Source organism: Anopheles marshallii, chromosome 2 (genome assembly GCF_943734725.1).
Source record: "Anopheles marshallii chromosome 2, idAnoMarsDA_429_01, whole genome shotgun sequence".
NCBI classification, from domain to species: Eukaryota; Metazoa; Arthropoda; class Insecta; order Diptera; family Culicidae; genus Anopheles; species Anopheles marshallii.
This window is the reverse complement of record NC_071326.1, coordinates 13379330-13399424: the sequence shown is the minus strand read 5'-3', so window position 1 is coordinate 13399424 and position 20095 is coordinate 13379330. Positions and strand designations below refer to the sequence as shown.

The 20095-nt window shown below is 40.8% G+C and overlaps 3 protein-coding genes across 3 annotated transcripts in view; 2 read left to right on the top strand and 1 right to left on the bottom strand.

Annotated features, from left to right (window-relative positions):
* The first annotated feature begins 1077 nt into the window (after positions 1–1077).
* On the top strand, positions 1078–2489 carry LOC128706853 (RAB6A-GEF complex partner protein 2). Its single transcript, XM_053801795.1, has 3 exons — positions 1078–1205; positions 1279–1499; positions 1564–2489. The coding sequence occupies exons 1-3, from the start codon at positions 1078–1080 to the stop codon at positions 2487–2489; spliced, it is 1275 nt and encodes a 424-aa protein (XP_053657770.1).
* Positions 2490–2564: 75 nt separating this feature from the next.
* On the bottom strand, positions 2565–3541 carry LOC128707897 (RRP15-like protein). Its single transcript, XM_053802853.1, has 2 exons — positions 3514–3541; positions 2565–3451 (listed from the first exon to the last, which is right to left on the bottom strand). The coding sequence occupies exons 1-2, from the start codon at positions 3539–3541 to the stop codon at positions 2565–2567; spliced, it is 915 nt and encodes a 304-aa protein (XP_053658828.1).
* Positions 3542–5173: 1632 nt separating this feature from the next.
* The window catches only part of LOC128710003 (ribosomal protein S6 kinase 2 beta-like), a 29571-nt gene continuing 14649 nt past the window's right edge, over positions 5174–20095 (top strand). Inside the window, exons 1-2 of the mRNA XM_053805043.1 lie at positions 5174–5213; positions 15929–15972. Coding sequence (XP_053661018.1) covers positions 5174–5213; positions 15929–15972 — 84 coding nt within the window. The remainder of the gene's footprint in view (positions 5214–15928; positions 15973–20095) is intronic.

Here is a 20095-nt window from a genome sequence, read left to right as displayed (position 1 = left end):
ACACGGAGAGCAGAAAATTGAAGCGCGACTGCACGCACACACTCGAGCGGCGCACACCGATTCGACGTACGGTTGTGTGCGAGCGAGCGCAAGCGATACCGGTGCAGGTGGGCTTGAACGTGATGCAGCACACCCAGAGCGTTTCGAGTATGGGTGGTTGTGTTCGTGAGTTGATGAGGTCAATGAACATGTACACGATGCCAAGTTTGCAAAGGTGTTTTTTTTCGTCGACCATTTTTAGTTTTTGCGCTGACAGTTCGTGGTACGGTTGGTTTTCATTTGTCAACGAGTTGTTTGAAAATAATATTAATTTCAAGGACAGGTAAATTCGAAAACGTTTTAATTTTAATTTAGTTGATTATTGTGCACTTAATATTTGATGTTTTAATTCGTTCTGTCATTATTTGAAACGATGCTGAAAACAGGGATTCATTTGTAACGATATTCAGAGGTGTTATTTGACATCGTTTTAGTGTCTAATTAGCTCTTTCTAAAAGTATACTCATGGCGGGTTTGCTGGGGTCGATGATAAATTGTGATCCAAAATAAATGCGAAATACAAAGTTCTTTCCGTATGTGGGGCGTAGCGATTCTATAGTAGAGCAGGTGCTTTGATGACTGGATTGTATAGATTTAGACCACCACGGTCTCGTGAAAGAGCAATCTGCGGTAGGAGAACTCTTTTTACCATTTCCATTCCAAAGATGATGTCGAGGCCGGTGGATGCTAATGAGAGAGGTGATCGAAGCGCAGGTATGCATATGTCGAAATTCAAAACAGGGTATGAACATGAGGGTTGACATTGAAAACCCATCGGGCACCGTGTAATTTTATATAAAATAAATCGTTTTACTTATTTCATATTAATTGATATTCGATACAAATAGTATTCAATTTTATAAAACATTGTAGAAGAGATCGAGAATATTTGCAACCAATTTGTGACGAAAGATAAAAAAATATTAAAATGCACCAGCTTCCAGCTGGCAACACTTCTGCAGTGGGGTGTTTGTTTTGATTTTCACATATTTACACGTCGCTTCCCACTTGGGAATATACGGTAATACTCGAAGAAACATGATAGAAATTAACGCAAAACTGCTCAGAGACCAAAGTGCGGTATTTATGTGCGGTGAGATCGTTGAATGTTTTATCGATTTCATCCATCCATCCTTACCGGAGCACAAAATTTCTCAAAGCAATAGGTAAAGGAAGGACAATCCACCTACCGAAAGGAGTGAGTGTGTGTGTTTAACAATTCTGTTCTTCCCGTTTCAGTGATATTTTGGAAAATCTCGCATGGGCAACGGTGCAACTGCACTGTTACTGTAACGCTTCTTTCAACGAGAAATCATCAACCGATGGAGCTGCGAACCGAAATGTTGGTGGAAGCACTTCACTAAACGCGAGCAATCAACTCAAGGGCGAGGTGCTTCATTCAACCGAACCGAAGATTCTGTTCTGTGACCTAAGACTTTCGCCGGGGGAAGCGAAACAATGTATGTGTAGACACAAATTATTTTTTAACTGATTAACAGCAATCGTTCATGCTTCCCTTTGCAGTTCTTTATCGTGAAACAGTTCCGCTTAATACACCGCCCACGTACCGTGGCATCCGTGTGAAGTATTATTATAAAATAACGGTTGCTACACAGCGATTGGGTTCTACCGTGCAGGCATTGAACATTCCCATTCGGGTGCTTCCGCTTCCGCTGCCTCAGAGCGATCTCGACGAAGCGATCACACTGAACGACGAGTCGAATGAAGATTTGGCACCGAACAATCCATTTCTCGAGAAAAAAAGACCCCCTTCACGAATTGAGTATGCGCTTCACTACTTGCGAGGTGTGACCGCACGCCGGCGACCGAACTTCTTCATGATTAACAACAAATGGGGCAAGGTGGGCCGATTCTGTCTGTTCAAGTCAGCTTACAAGCTAGGCGAGGATATTGTGGCCACGATCGACTTTAGCTGCGGAACGATCAAATGCGTTCAGCTGTCGGTGACGTTACAATGTGAAGAAACAGAATTAAACAGTGGTAATTCATCCGCAGTAGTTACGACAGACACGAAGCATGAACTGGCCGGTTCAGATGACGCTGACCCTTCCGAAGCCGCGAACGAACCGGAACGACACAAACATATTTCCCGCGTTACCAACTACAGCAAACATCACGAGGTGTGCCTGGGGATGCTACAAACGCAGGTGATTTTACCCATTCCGCTGCACGTGACGCCCACTTTCCGCACGAATCTGGTAGAGGTGAGCTGGCGCTTGCACTTTCAGTTCGTGACAAGCACGAACGCGGAACTGAGTAGTGAGATACTGCTGGATCGTACCACCGCAAACGAAGACGAGCTGGAATGGGTCGCACCGACCGACATTGCAATCGAAACAATGATATGGAGCCTTCCGATAACGATCTACCCGACGGCACCGTTACAAATACCGCAGCCTTGTGGGGAATACAAGCTGCACATAAAATAAAACTGGTACATTACCTTTGCTGCCGTGCAAAAAGCGACCCAGTACGTATGCTTGTTGGAACAGTAAGGCTTTATTCTACTCCATGTCCGAACCCGACCCGATATCGTCGTCTAGATCGTCCGGAACTTTCGATTCTTCCTGACCGTCCTCTTTATCCCAACCCGATTTCTTCCCCGTGAGGAAATCGGCTCGCAAAGCGCCCCACGTGGATTTCGGTTCATCTTCCGAATCCACCTCTGATTTGATGCCGTCCTCCTCTTCCTCCTTTTTGACCAAGTTATCTACCAGCTCCGACTTTGCCCGCGGTCCGTTCATGAGCACGTCCAAAAACTCCTTCCGGTTGAGACTTTTGAGCACCTTGTCACGCTTGTATTCCAGATTGCCGGCATCTTCCAGCTTTCGGTTCACTTCCTTCTGTTGCTGCCGTACGGCATTGAACAGTTGTACCGTGCCTCGGGTGGCCACTTTCCGCAGCGTTCTTTCACGCTCATAATCATGAATGGATGGCCGCACCCGTAGGCCTAGAATGTCTTTCTGTCGGAGCTTCTTTAGTGCCGCTTTTTGTCGTAACAGTTCTTGGGCCAATTTTAATTCGGACGGTTTGTCTTCCGTTTGGTCACCGTTCGTAGATTCCGCTTCCTTTTTAACAGCGCCTTCAGCACTTACCAGCTCGAATTCGTACTCTTTACTTTGTTTCTTTTTGCGCTCCTTCTGTTCGTCCGTGGCCGCCTTGGAGAGAATGTTTTCATCGGTAGCTTTGCGCAGGAACTTTGCCATCGCTTTGGCCCATTTCGTGGGCTCAACGGATTGCTCCGTATCTTCCGGTGCGTCATCGCCTTCATCGCCAAACTCCATTTCATCTGCCGACATTGGGTATTCCTCGTCGGACATAAACTCATCTTCGCCGCTGCTATCGTCTGCCAGTGAATCGGTATCACTGTCCGCAGCAGGAACGGGTTTTACTGTGAAGCAAAGCAAAGTGTTACCTTCTAACCGACATGAAAAATTTTGTTAACATACGTACATTTCGTTTTTGTCGCAGATTTCAACATTTTATGGCGGTTTACAGACAACTTGCTAAACTAAACAAACAGCTTTCAGTCAACACGTGCGGCGCATCCAGCCAAAATAAACCGTATTTCACCTCCTGCTTTCAATGACAGCAATCGGCAAACTTTACCACGGCGCATTCCACAGCTGGTACGTCTAGCAAGCCCGCCATGATGGTTACTTTGACAGTTTGGGGAGACTCTGTGTATTTGTAAACAAAAGCTTAAATATCACTCGAATGCAATAAATCTGGAGTAGAGATAGGGCACAACTAATAATGTTGTTATAAAACCAAACATGCAAACGAAAACCCGTATTAAAACCTGAAAAGTTATCAAAAACAAACAGGAAAACTTTTTTTTACGTCAAACCTTCTGTCAACCGGTGCTGTCACTTTTCTCCACAAGGAATCACCTTGCTCTTTACTGGTTTTCGAGTTGCGTGCATCGTTTTTCACGAGATTGTGTGTGCCCTTGTTCTTGTCCTATCGCTCACAGCGACTTTGTTTGCTGTAAATCGCTATCAATCACAGCGGAACGGAAGCGAGCTTATTTCCGAGTCACCTCTTTCGCGTAACGTGCGTTCGCTGTTCGCAGTATCGGGCGGTGGGTTCCATGTGGTTCACTTGGTTTGGTGTAACCCACTAATACCTGCGGCACTCCACCACCGTTCGGTGTTTATGGGCGGTTGCCCGTGCATGGGTTACAAACTAGCAGCAAATATCAGCAGCTGTCTCCCGCGCAACAGGAACAACCGTGAAGGTGCCGTTAGTTGCATCGCCCGTCAAATAGCGCATCATCATCATCGCGTTGCTTCGCGTTGGCGCATTATCATCGCTAAAACCAGCCTGTCGTCCTTCGGCAGTGTGTCTTCGGTGTGCATTGGTTGCTAGATGAGGAAAGAGACTGCTGCAGCCTAGGCACCTAGATTGGGCCGATTTTGAACCCAGTCCAGGCACCACCTTTGAGAACATTTCAGTTCTACGGTTTACAGGCGTGTGAAAGCGTAAAAGTGCTGTGTAGTGGAATGTGATGTATGTGTTGTAGAATCCACACGGTTATTGAAAAAAGAAGAGATTGATGACATAAATCATCAGCCAGCTTGCCAGCTTCTCATCATCAAATCGATCTGTGTGTAGTTTGATGTGAATGCTTTGATTGAAGATTAAATGTTAGCAGTTTGCAGCAAGTCGCGCACAGTGTGTACAGTGTGTTCGTTCCAAAGTGCGCCAAGTGCGGTATTCGTCAGCAGATAAGAAAAAAACCCGTCGAACCTCTCAGTCTGGCGTCTGCTAGGACCTGATTGCCCGGTTTTGCCCACGGTAGAAAATTCCCTATTCTCAGCAAGAACTAGGTCATCGACCGTATCCTGCTTCGGAGGTGTTGGGTAAAGCACGGGCCAAGTGGTGGCAGCGCACATTGTTAACCTGGGCACACACAGCTGTTAGCAAAGCGGAAACGGTAGAGTACCACCAGTGCAAAGCTGGAAAGATAGTCAAAGTGCCCAGCAAGGACATCCCAGGACAGGCGACGACAAACGTCCTCCCCGGTCGAAGGACACACACTCTCGATATCGTCCACCTGCCTGCATACGCTTCAAAGCTGGAGAATGCCGCTAGCCAACTCGATCGACCCATGGAGAGAGAAAGTCCCAATCAGTATCGTCGGTATCGAGGTACGTAGCTGAAGCATTCCCGGTCCGGTCTCCATGTCCACCTCGCCCAGACGTCGTGTGTCTCTATATTTTATGTATTGCTCTTTATCGGTCCTTTAACTCGAAGGCATCGGATCCGGGACTTGTGCTGGTTCCGATTTCCGCTAGACCATCCTTCTCTTCCTTCCTTCCTGCTCCATGTTAATGAAAGTGCCTCCCTCTGTCCCGGGTATTTCTTTCCCAATTATTGTATCGTTTTTTTTGCCGCTTGGCTCATTTCTATATACGCTGTCAATAGTATGATTTGTTCCGGATCTTCTGTTCGTGCCCGTGGTTTGCTTTGATTGTGTTTATTTAATCGTTTTTTTTCGTTTAGTTCTTCATTTCCGACAACATTCATCGTTGCTATTCGTATACTATCTGAATAGAGACATCTGCAGTTATCTTCTGATGCTTGCATTTTAGCTACTAAGGGCGTTTGTATAGGGCCCACCGGAATAACAATTATGGTGTTTATGGTTTGGCTTTTAATTGGTTTTAGTGTTTGATCGATTATTCATGTTTACTGTACTTGAAAGTCATACATAAATCTTCCGTTTATTGTATGATCTGATTCCGTACCATCTTAGTGTATTCTTTAATGTGCTGTAATCGAAACATTTTCTTTTTTATTTTAGATCTTTTTCCCTTCTATGAATCTGAGCGATCTTTGTAACGTTCCACCACACTGCAGAATATATATCATGGTTCTCCTTTTTTTTTTGTTTTGATCATCATCGCAATCAACCCTAGCTCAAACGTAATCTCTTATCATGTATCGATTATCTGTCTTCGGTTCGTAGCACACAACAACGTCTAAACAGAATCGAACTGATAGGCAACACTCAGAGCGTCCAATAGTTGCGTTGAGATGGTTTTTTTTTGCTTTCTGTTTAGGGTACTATTTGCCTATTCATGTTTGTTTGAGTGTTTCTCTCGTTTTTTTTTTCTGTTCTCGCTCATATCAACACATCATTAGAACAACTTTCAAGGACCGCTAATGGAAGCTATGGGCGTTTGGACGTCATGGTATTAACGCACCCATGACCTGCTAATTAAATTTACCCATTCATCTAGTCAATGCTTACAGACATCTTCAAGTCAAGGCACTTTGTATACAAAACAACAGCACAACTCAACTCAATGTTGTATGAAAACACCAAGAATTGTAGTTGGCAAAATGTTATTTGGATTTGTTAAACATGTTTTATCGTTATCTGTTAAAGTTGTCCTCAAAGCAGGGAAAAGGTAGATCCGAGTACTGATGAGGGAAAGATCTTCTGATATAGGAGGATATAATCTCGTGTTATATAGACAATAAAGCAGATAACTTGCGATTACTACAAGTTTATTATTACTTATCTATTATATACCAATATCAATATCAATATTATTATTAGTATTGAATTATTGAAACGATAATAGTAAGCAGGAGTGTGACTTTAGCCAGGTCAGAAATATACACTCAATTGCTTTATGTAGAAAGCAATTATAAACACCAAGTGTTTTAATCGTTTTGCTCATTGCTGGAATAAGTTTTAATATTTCTTGTAGTTCATACTGTAGAAAAGATAATTAAAAGCCAGCCCTTACCTATGGTCGAATTGCTTTACCGCCTAAATTAATGTGATTAGAATGGAGTGTGCCAGTACTGGAAAGGACTCTGTTCCGGTAGGTCTAGTGTTAAGTACCTCTCTTCTTGTTGTAGACGCAATCGATCCATTTCGCTCCGGCGGACGACGGGTGTCGGGAAATGTGTGTGTGAACATGACTGTAGCCATTTTCACTTTCACAGCAAATACCTGTGAGATACACCCGAGCCTTTCCCGGTGGGAGGGAACGGGAATTGCTTACCCTTTACCGCGTGATTTTCCCGCACTCTAACGGGCTTTCGCTTGGCCGTAGGCGTTATACGAATGTCGTGTACTGGTTGCGTGTTTCAATATTGATTTTAGCCTCCCAGAAGCGTATGCCGATGGGATGGAGGGATGGAATATCGCCTGGAGAAAGTACCTGGTTTCGACATTTTTATGTACGTGTGAAGTTTGTTTAAATTTTGTTTTAAAGAACTTTCCATTTCTTGGGCGGTTGGGTAACATTTTATTGTTCGTTAAAGTAATGATTTAAATTGCCCTAGTCACAGCTGGTAATACTAAGTGCGATCTATAGCAATACTTCTGATACGATGCTATAGATGTTGAATAATTTAAGCGAATAATGATCAAAATAATCGTAATATCGTAATGTTCAGCATAACGTTAAGCGATGAATTTTGTCTTTGGGGAGACTCAATCAATCCAATATGTTTTGAGTCAATATTAATTAGTGCCGGTTGCACATATTGGAGAATATTTTATTGCAGTAGCTTATATTTCCGATGCACTTGTGGTTTTAAGTAGTTCGGATTGGACACCACAGCAAGTTAACTCACCGGGGGGAATGGCAGTAATTATTTCGTTCCAATTCCAAACCATCGTACCTTCATTTCCGGTGCTTCCCAGGTGAAGCGCAACACGTGGCATGATGATTCGATTGGACGAAAATGGAAAATGATTGGATTAGTGGAATGATATCAGGATTGATTTTCAATTTCCTTTGAAATTATAAATCTAATCATCGACTATAATACCCAAACCACTATTACCAACGACAATGATAATTATATTTGAAACTAATCTTGTCCCCATGACGGTGGAGAGCGTTTGTGGTTAAAATAATAAAGTTTAGTGTATACCTGGAACCATTTTGGGAATGTTTATTCGTGGGAAAATGTGAAGTGAAACGTAAACATTGATAAAAGGTGTGTTGTTTTTATATATTTTGGAGAAATAAATAACATTGACATTTACTTATTATTACTTATTTCAATTCATTAATTGGTTTGTACATTTACTTTTTGTTTGTTTGATTAAAGCTATTAGCTACTCATAATATTAACCATCGTTATTTTTGACTTTTAGGACGTTTTTTCTGCCGAATCCCATATTTTTTTGCCGACAATTGGAATGAAGAATGCCAAAATTGAGCATATTTTGAGAAACCACGAAGGGAACTTTCCGAAATTCCGGACTACGAAACGGTTCCAGTCCATGACCTATGCTGTTTTGATGTTTTGAACAACACACATTATGGCGTTCTGCGCACCGTCACACCGTTACGGAATTGTGAAAATCAATCAAAATTAGCTGTTAGATATTTCCGTCCGTCTACAGATTTTAGTCACCAGTTATTCTCCCGCTCGTGCAGGATGCCGGCTGTGGAAATGAGACGATCCGGCAGCATAGCTAGCCAGGATGGAATGAAAAATGAACACGGATCCAATAACTCGAGCAACATTTTTGTTCTCCGCTTGGTACCTCCACTGGCTGCGGCTTGCCTATACCAAGCGCTTCGTTTACGAGATCTGTAAGGCAAAAACGGGTTTGTGTGACGGCAGTGGTGTGGAACTGTCTCTGTGCGTTCCCTTACATGATGCGGATCGTAGAGTTATTGCCTACATTATATTGCTTTACGGAAAAAGTCACGTTCGAACGGACACGAGCTTTCTTCTGGCTTTCATCTCCATTCGTACGTTCATTTGTTCATTTCGTTTCCTCGTGACGTAAATTAGTTTATCTGTTGAGTTGATTAGAATACTTTGGCACACGAGACACGGGATGTGGCATTACTACGGATAAGCCAATGGTGTATGGACGAGTTTTGCCGTTGCTTTGCATAACAATCGCTCAAATTAGTTACATTCGTTGTAACTTTTTTCGATGTATATCGTTTAATAGTGCTGAAATATAACACCATTAGACTTTGACAAAAGATTTGAAATATAAAACTTAATCCTGGCTTATCGCTGTTCATGACTGCCATATAATGGCTGATTAGACTTCAGGAGGACCAGTCCAAACCCAGACTCGATCCACGACTTCGGTCAACACGATAAAATCGTCCGCAAACCAAGCAGTACTTGTGTATTTTTTACATCCCTAAAAGACAATGAATGGATTTTCAAGAAACCTGTGAAACTTATACCCAAAACACTCTCCATTCAGCTATATCAATCATTCTAGACAATAAACATAGTCACAATTTCGGTAGAACATGCATTAATTATGCTCCTTAATCAGATACCGCGAATGGGTGGCTAACTTCTCGACATGTTCCTTACAGTTACATCGATCTGCCTTTGCCAATTCGCCCGATGGGTATTCAATTTCAGTTTTTCCAACCTAAAACGATCGAAACCCAACTACCTCCGCCATGTTTGTGCTGCTTTTATCTGCAGCGGGGCTGCGTAATTGTGGCGCATTATTAGCAATTATACGCCCTTTCATTCATTCGCCGTGGCACAACAAGTAACCACGAAGTGTGTGTGGATCGATTCGTGGTGCAGACTGTCAGCTCCAAAGGGACTTCAGCTAGCGTAGGAGGAAAGCCCCATGGTTGACCCTTGACCCTTGACGGAGTACGTTCAGCATGATGATGAACCCCACCGTTAATGAAAACCGACAGTCTAATTGTAATGTGTTGAAGGCGAAATTGGTGGCCCTTGGTGCGAGAAAGTTGAGATATTCTTTGCTACTTATTTCGCTGAAGTTTCTTGAAGGAGCAATTGATTGGGTGGCAGTTCTTCGGCCCATCTGGTGGCACCAAACCCGGCTGTCAAGCGGAACGTGGTCCGTTCGTTACCCGGTGGCTGCAAGTGGAAGATCTCCCGGGGAGTGCACGTTAGTTGTTTCCTAGTTGTGTGTAATTGAGTCAAGCTTTTCTACGGCCCGAACATGTTGGTTGGGGTCTCGGCAATTGAAAATACGACTATCGGATGCTGGTTGGGAGTGCTTCGTATGCCGTCCAAACGTGGTTTTACACTGGTGGATTAGATTGATATCAGCCGCGCACTGAGAGGGTATATACGGTCACGCTATCACGGTTCCATTGATGTGACTTGCTAGTTAATGCACTTTGTCCGTGATCTTAGGGTGGCTTACATTGGACTATAAGGGTTGGTGCGTCAGAAGCCAGCAGGTCATCACTTTACGATATGCTTTGCTTTACTGTACGTTTGCTATCGTCCGTATGATCTTCGACCATCACGAGGTTGTTGAATGTCGTTACACGTAAAAACATATTTGCATACAGGCAATAAAGAGACTAACAAAATGTGACACTTTCTCCGTGCAGTAGAAAGAGCACTGGCATACCACCCGAAGGAATTTTCCATCCGCGGAATAATCTTTCCTAACCTTGTGGCTTAACGGTTCGTGTTTGTTACCTTAGACCGACGATGGCTAGTGATAACTATCATAAAAATGTGTTCCCGTCAGCGATACACCCTTTCGCCCTAACTGCCTCTGATTGTGATATCCGGCCCTTAAGACGCTGGTAGTAAGTTCGTGCCTAATCATTTAACTCCGCTCGTCTTCACTTGGCACTTGTTTTGTTACATTTTTCGAAAGTCGAAGAGAGGAAGGCAGTAGGATGACAGAATCACGTTCTTATCGTTGAGTACGCGTGATGCAATGAGATACAAAAATATACCGTAACGAACGGTTTCTAGCGTACGGTTAAAATTTTATCGTAGTAACAAGATCAGAGCTTGTTTGAAATTGCCATTTTAATAAAATGCGGCCTTCATGTCACACATTTTGTCGCCAAGATGAAAGGTATCTGATGTACTTAGATTCCCTGATACGCAGATCTTGTAGTTTGACAGTTCAAAGAGCTTATAGCACAACGTTCAAGCAAATAAGACAAACAGGTGGTTGATTTCTAATTCAATTCAATAAATTTTGTTGGAGTTGCTAAACCAGTTGCTAAACCAGTAAGGTCAACCCTAGAACTCCGAAGTATACATACTTATATACAAGATACAGGAGGAGTCCTTTAAACCGCTCACGGTCGAGCGGATATCCCGGCTCAAATTTTTCCGGCATTTCTGGCAGACGCATCAACGCCATCACTCCATCTCAATTTAGACCTGCAACGCTGCCTTCATCCAAGTAGACGACCTGAAAGGACTTTACGGGCTGGGTCTTCCGGAGTTATTCTCATGACGTGACCAGCCCATCGGAGACTGACGAGTCTCATCCCCTGTACGACAGTAAGTTCGTCGTACAGATCTCGTAGAGCTCGTTGAAGAACTCTTAATGGTCGTCGTGAAGAATTAAATCACGAGTTAACTCCCACCAGAGTTAACTCACGATTTGAAACGTGAGATGAAGGTCATCTGTGAAGAGTTAAATCGTTATTATTTTAAAAGATTTAATTCTTTGTGTATGAGTTAAATCCAACAGAATTATAAATATGTTTCTGGGAGATTTGAATTAACTCACACATTCATTCTGAATCATTGTTTCCAGAATCGATACTGTAATAGTGTATCTCTAGGTGTACCAGTATATATGCCGTCCATTTAAAGATCAAACCTGATTTTGGCTAAGGAGAACTATGCTAGTTGCTAGTCGAATCGAAATCATTAGCGTGTTTCCACGGAACAGGTTTGAATAGCAATTTTCAAAGTCGCATTCGGTTGGTGATGAACTTTATGCTGTACGATGCCCTGACAGATGCAGCCCCTCGGTCAAGTGGTGGCGAAACTACTACGTGGTTTGCAGCTTTTATAGATTTTTTCTTTGTTGTTGTTGTTATCATGACACCGGCATCTTCAAATCCGGTTTGGCGTATAATGAGGCGAAGTTACCCAGCGATGGCACGAATCAAACACGAACGGGACGATATTGTGTTTGGTAGTTTCCGATGAAGGTTAACCCGTTTTCAAAACTCAACCTGCTTGATTCATCGCAGAATGCACCGGCACAGCTTTTCAGTATCGACAAAGTGTACAAACAACTACATTAAAAGCTCATGGTACACAAGTCTAAGCTCACAGATTTGATACCAAAAAACTACACATGGCATTCCTCTATATATAGACGATTCTTATCCGCCCGTTAATCGGTGGGTTTAGGATGGAATCCCCCAAAGAATGAACGTATCACATCGAAACTGGGTTGTGTCATGGAACATATCATACATTTGTAGAGCGGTTTTTAATCTAACCAAACAGCAAGCGTAATAAGTGGATTTATATGCAATGACGTGCGACGGAGCAAAAAGGATATTATCACTCCCTTCGCCATGCTTCGCCCCCGGCACGAACCCGGCTTCTTGGGGCTGACGGTTACCGTCACTCTCCACTAAGGAGTGTCTTTTTTGTGGGGATGTGCTCCGTGTATGAATATTAAATAGGATCGTACGAACACGCGAACCGTATGTGCGCCCTTTCGTGAACGCCCAAGGTTGTCAGTCGCTGTTTAGAGTGTGGTGCCACAAGGATGCCACAGTGTGCCCGTGAATCCTTCAACAGGATTCAAGCGGTTTTTTTCTCGAGGTGTCCGTGCGTGTGTCCGTTTGTGTGCGTACGCTAGTGCAAAAAAAAAACGGGGGACAGCAATGAATGACGGTTCGGTAAAATGTTGTTGCATTAATTAACCACTTCGTTAACGTTAATGGGCGAGATTCTGCCACGGTGCCACACAAGTCCGGTAAAATTTAGTATGCTTTTATGTTTGCGTTTGTTGCGTAGTTTAGATGGACCCATCCTTGATTTGGTGCCCACTCTCATTAAGTTTCGCTTTGGGGAAAATATAAACCGGGTCGAGATTTGAACGGTTCGACCCATGGATCAGTTTTGCCCAAGGTTTCGGATAATTACATTCCATCATGTTATCTACCGGGGATTATTAGATGCCTCCGGGGGATCAGTTTGATTTCGGTTTCGTTCGTTCGGTTAGAACAAATGTTTTATCAAAAACCGATTATCGCGCGCACCACAAGATAAACCGCGTGGAAAACAATGTGCAGGCTTTGATTGACAATAATCAAGGCTCTGCCGCATGAGCAACTGGAGACAAATTCTGCTTCCATAATGAGAAAAGAATGCAATCACGAATTTCATTTCATAATTGATTGTGAAGTGCTTGATAAACCAATCGATTGTAGATTATCTGTCTATCTGCTACTTTCGCTGATAGTATCCGATTAATCTGACGTTATTGTCTGTCCTAATCATTCGATCGTTAGAGCAAAGTATATTCTCTTTGCCGATTGCTGAATATTTTACTGTTTCAGGACACTTTTCTGGTGATCATCATTCTTTTCTTAATCATTTGTTTCTTTTCGACCTCTCAATTTATTACCATCAAGGGAATAGAATAGAAGAGTCGTAAGATGTAATCAAAGATCCGAATTAATTTCCCTTACTATTTTTGCCTACCAAAAAATGAGCCTTAAATAGTGATTCTTTTTTTAATATATTTTGCATTTTCGAATTGCATTTTAATGAGAATCACAATTGATTTCTTCAGTTTAATCCGATTACTGGATATTTTGATATTGTACCTTCTATTGAGGATTTTATTTTGGATTTAATGCAACCAATCGAGTGAAGTCGTCATTAGGCTATGTCGAATTTGGATCTTATTATTCTTTAGGTCGCCGAAGTTTCATTACTGATGACTTCCCTTCTCAACATACCCTCAGAATACCCCATCAGTTAGAATTAATACCATATACTGTCTACTGATCTCCACAGATTGACATATTACACTTTGGTTCAATTCGTGCCTTGTTGTAGCGAAACTTACGTATTTAAAGACCGAAGCAATTCATGTCGACTGAATCTTAAATGCTTGTTGCTTTATCCCACCATTCATAGAGCGTAACAGTCAGACAAAACCCGGATCAGACTATCAATCCAATATTGCCTCAAACGCTTTTCCTGCAGCTGTTTTCGATAAAAACCATCCCTGATGCGAACGAATTCATTGGCCCCTCTGAAAGGCTCTGTAGATTTGTTGCATTAACGGCAGTGTTAGCGTTTCGCTTGTTCGAAATATGCACGTGCTCTCCATGTGCATAAGATTCTGCACCGTCTGCATGGTACAGCCGGTGCGGTGTAGTACTCCGCTTCAATAAGTAGACTAAATAAAAACATTTTATGTCTTAAATAACTTCAAAGTAAAAGGGAGATAGAGAATGTGGGACGCATTTCGATGCTAGCTAAATATTAATTCAGCTTGAGTAAAAGATGAGTAATGTATCGGACAAAACGAACATTAAACATGAGAACAAGAGTACATGGCTCAGTGTTGTTCATTGTAATATTTAATATTTAACTTTACGATAAGTTTAAATAATTAGATATATTTGTTCCGGAAAATTATGGTTAATTTTTAATCATCACTGCAGCAAAAAATGTATGATAAAACTGGAATTTTGATTTTTTTTTCTGACGTTCTCTGCATACAAAAAATAACTATTTGCCCGACACAAGAAAATGTATTTGACCGTTGCACTTGATCCTGCGTGTTGTACCTTCGACGGAAATCTGCTGATCGGTGGACATCATAGTGGCCCCTTCGAGGAGGAGGATAGGGACAAAATCGATATTTTCCATTAATTTCCGATAAATTTCCTGTCATCGTACGTTGGATTTTTGTTTGATTGTGTTGAAACACAACAAAATGAAACTAATTTTGGGGTGCAAAATGGACATAAATGAATGCACCAAAAGAGGCTTTTTTTAGATAAAGAAAACACAACTACTCACGGTGACAGAAATAATTTGTGAGAAATTAAAAAAAAAATCAATTAATTTTATGTTATACTGTCTATCAAACTTAAAATACCTTCGGACCTGAACTAACCTTCAGTGTAAAGTTTATGACGAGGCTCACTTGTAACTTGCGGTTCATCCTACGCCCCGAAATTATAGACATTTTTATTTAAATAAACTAAACACTGTTTGTTTATGTTAACATCTCATTGTAAAGAACATTTAAATTATTAACCATACATTCATTATCTGCAGGCGTCCCACCGTTATTGGGGCAGATCATACCATAAGTTTTAAAGCTTAAGCTTTTAGCCTGTAGCTGTCAAATAATCTAGGTACAGGCCTGTATCTTGATGCACAAATTCGTAAATGACATTAAAAAATGACACACCTGATCATTTTTGCAAAACCACAGTTTTACAAAAATCGATTAAAGTTTAGAAATATATCTTTAAATTCCATTCATTTGAAACAATATATACGAACTGCTTTCGTTAGGAAACCAATGATTTGTTTTTATTACTGTATTGCGGTTATACGATCATTTTTGTTGTTGTTGAGGTTGTTGAATTATAGTAGCGTTGAGCGTTGTTTCAAGTTACTTTTCATGGAAATTCGTACTGTTGTGTTTTATTTTAAACGTCTCCAAAATTTGTAGATCTAAAGCAAAAAAGCGTGAAGATTAAAGTTAAAATATAATCTTAATTTTTGTAATTGTAAAATGGTAAAATAACTATATTTTTTTTATATAATTGAATTCCTTGCTAAAGAGTACGTTGATGATAATGAGGCTAAGTGTATCTGTTGTAACTTTTACTATCAGTGTACTAATCTATTATTAACACATGCACTAGCATTGCGTCTACGATGAAGAACTATTACTAAAATAACCAGTTCTTTATAACAGTTTCCGTTTCTTTCTTGCTTTATTTATCGTCATATGTTTGTCATTTATCTGCAACCTTTCTTGGATGTCCTTTTGCGTTCTATCACTCCATCACCAGTCCATCAGCCCAGTTTCGACGCATTTACCTTTCTTCCATCTATCGTTCACTACTTTCCGTTTCGTGTTGTTTTTTTCTTCTTACAGCGCACGGAGTGTCTAACTCGATTTCAGGGCTCCGGATAGTTTCTGTACGTAAATTCTGATAAAAAAAGTCAAAACAAACGCACACCCACACAAATGAGACCCAACCGCCAATATGTTTGTGACACTTCCGTGCTATTCTTTCTGACCTTTTGCTAGATTTTGCAATACTGTGTGTCCCTTTTCTACTTGCAACTTTATTTGATCTGTCTTTTTGTTTGATACCTTTTTGCGAGATGTTCTTCAGCTGCTCGATTAATTGTGTTTTGATGATGCACACACTGTTCAAAAGGGGAAATCGTTCGTCGATCGGCTCACCGAAACAGTATAAAAATGTGTGTGTGTGTGTAAATCGTAGTGCAGTTGGCTTGTTTAACAATATCTCGCAAAAGACAAACTTTTAATGTTTCATGTCTCGTAATTACTCCTGTTGAAGCTCAATCGATGCAAAACGGCATGAACCGAACGGAATGGCATTATCTTGGAATGAATGTAATCCTCTTCGCTCTTGTTGATGTCATAAATGTGTGCCTTGAAATGAATGGTCGTGAGATACGAATGAAGTGTATTTTTTTAATCTATTCCTTTCTTTAATGCATTAATCCATACATTACTTTGATCATATTCATTCGAGTACACCCATCAGTTCTTTCGCTTGCGCATATAGATGCATATTGTAATGTTTTTATTTAACCATTCTCAGTTTTATCTTATGTACTGCATTTCTGTATATGGTTAGATCTTTGCAACAAAAAACTACTTTTTGATCAAATGCAATTTTGTGTAAGAAATGCTCTACCTATATTTGCATGGATTTGTATAACAACATTCGTTTGCTTCGTGTTTTTGGTTAATACTATCAAAATATGCTTGATTATATTCATTTTTGTTAATATTTTTTCCGTTTTTTAACCTAATGATGAATGTCTAGACAGTATATAATAGATATGTTTCTTTTAAATAATGTTATTTAACCTTCTTCTAGCAAAGTGCATGAACATACCTTACGTCCAAAGCCCTATTGAATCTAAATGCAATATAATAAATTTGTTCTACTCGATGCAATAGACGTAAGTAAGAAAAAACATATTTACATAAAAAATAAAATACATTAAAACCACCACCATCGCACCATTTCATGTTATCCTAGCCTATGTAACAAGAGTGCTAAACTGTACGCCTCTGCTTAATTCAATATTTTGCTTTAATAAAAGCGTATGCACAATGCATATCACCAGTTGAACGTTCTATAAATAATCCATTACCTAATGTTTGCTACATTTTAAAGCTTCTTTTCATTGACTAACGATCGATGATGATAAGCGGCGTTGTTTCATTCAGGGTTTTTTAGATTACAAAATACAGGGTTTTTGAGATGACAGAACAACGCGAGCGCCTATCAGACATGGTTCATTGCAATCACATAATATCACATCGGCAACGAAGTTTACCACAACACCAGTACGACGGTAGAATCGAAGTACGATTGAAGGAGTATAAACGTGTCCTAGGATGGATTTTTACAGTCAGGACGATGATTGTTAGTAACATTTACTGTATTTTTTTTTATTAAATGAAGCATATTTAGTTCGATAAATGCAGCAAATATTGCTTCGCTTCAAAACAAACATCGTTTAGTTGTCAAAATCCTTTCCAGGGCGCGTTTATACTGGTCGGATCGTACTTCGCACTGGTACGATCTTCAGTTGTGCTACCATTGCGATATCATGTGCTGGGGTTGTGGTGTTTTCTAAGGCTGTGGAAATGTCATGTGCTGCGCTTATAGTGATAGGCGTTTGCATTGTTCTGCCATCTTAAAAACCCTGCAACACTGTTAACAGTGAAATGTTTCGCCATTACGATAAGAAAAGGTGTGTCTTGTGGGATTAAGTAACGAAGAGTACGATAAGTATTATCTTCATGTGGATGTGATAAATTTAATCCCGCATCAACTGGTGCTGGTGGTACTGCAGTGCGTTCATTAAAGTTTGTTTATCGCATGTGTACGTCGTAACAGCAGCTTATTGATTGGGGCTGTAAGTGAAACATCAATCGAATGCCAACGACGATTCCAGCCATAGTAATGAAGTGCCATGGTAAATTATCGATAGCTAATTGGCAGCAAACATTTTCCACATTCTCTCTCGGATAGCGTCGGAAAGGGCTTCATTTCAACCATGTGTAATTGAACGCCCTTGGGATTGTAATCATCTCATCCTTATTTATCGGATCGGATCACCGGGAAATGCGTTACTCGGCGCATAACGGTACCGAAGGTGGGGAGGCCATGTTCGCACAGCTATCATCATGATTTCCAGTTGCATTTTTCCAGTCGACCTACATTCGCTTGGACACACGCAGACGGCTGCAGCCGGGAAGTGTTTTTTGTCCGTTGCTTTCTGCCTCTTTTTATCCTTGAAACTTGCAATGGGATAGACGTCTCGACTGCTCCATAAATAATAGAATGAACGAGGAATTATGTCGATAATAGCCTTAGGGGAGCGGTTTTTTAAGTCACCATTTGCCTTGTTTGTGACAGCTTGTTTAGTAACTTGTGTAGAGTCTACTAAAGATTTGTTATAGTAACGTTTTTGAAGTATTAAGTGGTTTTATTATTTGATAGCAGTTATTACCATTATGAAGGATATCTTCCTAATTGGAGCTAGTTTGTACTTGCCATATCTTTAGAAAACCTCAAACCAGTGACAATATAAAATAAACTATTGTGTGGCTCTGAATTAACATTGTTTAAATATGTTATTGATTAGAAACTCTTCCGTCTCGAATTCGCATCAAATCACGTGCCAATAGAAACTGTGCCTGTAATATTTATTATGCGGATTGAATCATCTTGAAAATCATAACACCGCACATCTGCACATCGTTGCGGACCAGTTGTTGCTTAACGGAAGTCAGCATCCGGGTATTAGATTTCCCGTCCAGCAAGCTGCCATCGTATCGTACTGGAGTAGTTCGCACCAACGCTGTCCGTGAGCGTACCGTAGGCTATTATTGAGGTAGATCATCCCAAAAGTTAGAAAGCTTAAGCTTAAGCCGGTATGTGTCAAATAATCGAGCAGATTTCGAGCGGCGAATCGGTAACGGGTTGCATCAATCACATACGGACATAGATTTTTGGCATAAAGAATGACATTAGGTATTCTGTACCGAGATTTTCAGGATATTTATTTTTTATTTTAGTTTAAAATTGTATCTACATTTTTTATATACATAGATACTTATAATAATTAACCTTATTTATATATCAGTCAATTGAGCCGTCTCAACAAGAAAAGCCGGTTCAAAACCTTTATGAGCTTATTAATCCTACTCGGTATTTACATGTCTTTCAAAAGATTGGTTCAAGCATGTTCAAACCGTTTTTTATACTCATACTTATGGGAATACGTAAATACAAGCTAAGAAATTTCCTCAAGTATCGTGAGTCAAAAACAATTTTATGTAATTTATAAAGGATGAAATTCCTTTATTTCAACATTAAAAAAAACATTCAACTTAAAAAATTATCAATTGTTGAGTCGAGCGAAGAACTCAAGAATTCAATCCGATGCTGACAACTAACCCGTCACCCGTCACGCCACATGTTAAAAAAATCAAAGGATTATATCTCATTCGCGCTTTCGTTCTCATTCGTTTGAATACTGTGATTAAAGAAACATCACAGTTTTGTTGTGTTGTGTAAGTTGTGTTCAAAGTAGGCGTTGTAGTTGGTATGCGATCCGTATGTAGCTAAATCTGGTGTATAAATAAAAGGAGAAATCACATGCATGTCGCATTTTCGAGTGTTCAGTGTGTTAACTGACAAACGTTCGAGTTTGAAGCATGATCCTTAGAACAACGTTGCGAATATATCCGAAGCATTTTACTGTATCAACGATGAAGAACATGGCAAGTGGAAGACACTGATACGGCCGGACTCGAAGAATATAATCCAGATCGTGACGGTCATGGTGCGGCACTAAAAAAACTTTTTTAAACAGTGATTGACCATCGAAGCAGCCTATAATGCTGATAGATTGATGAGAGCTGGACGAATTATTTGCTGGCTTCCCGTCAGTATGGTTATGACGTTCTCATTACGAGCGATGATTGCTGTACCATGAGTAAGCCAGAGATCGAGAAGTATAAGGAACGGACGTTCATGGCTTT

Coding starts and splice junctions, on each gene's coding strand:
- LOC128706853 (XM_053801795.1), top strand. CDS start 1,078: ATGATAGAAATTAACGCAAAACTGCTCAGAGACCAAAGTGCGGTATTT. Junction 1,206..1,278: donor AAAATTTCTCAAAGCAATAG/GTAAAGGAAGGA, acceptor TTCCCGTTTCAG/TGATATTTTGGAAAATCTCG. Junction 1,500..1,563: donor GCCGGGGGAAGCGAAACAAT/GTATGTGTAGAC, acceptor TTCCCTTTGCAG/TTCTTTATCGTGAAACAGTT.
- LOC128707897 (XM_053802853.1), bottom strand. CDS start 3,541: ATGTTGAAATCTGCGACAAAAACGAAAT. Junction 3,452..3,513: donor ATCTGCGACAAAAACGAAAT/GTACGTATGTTA, acceptor TTTGCTTCACAG/TAAAACCCGTTCCTGCTGCG.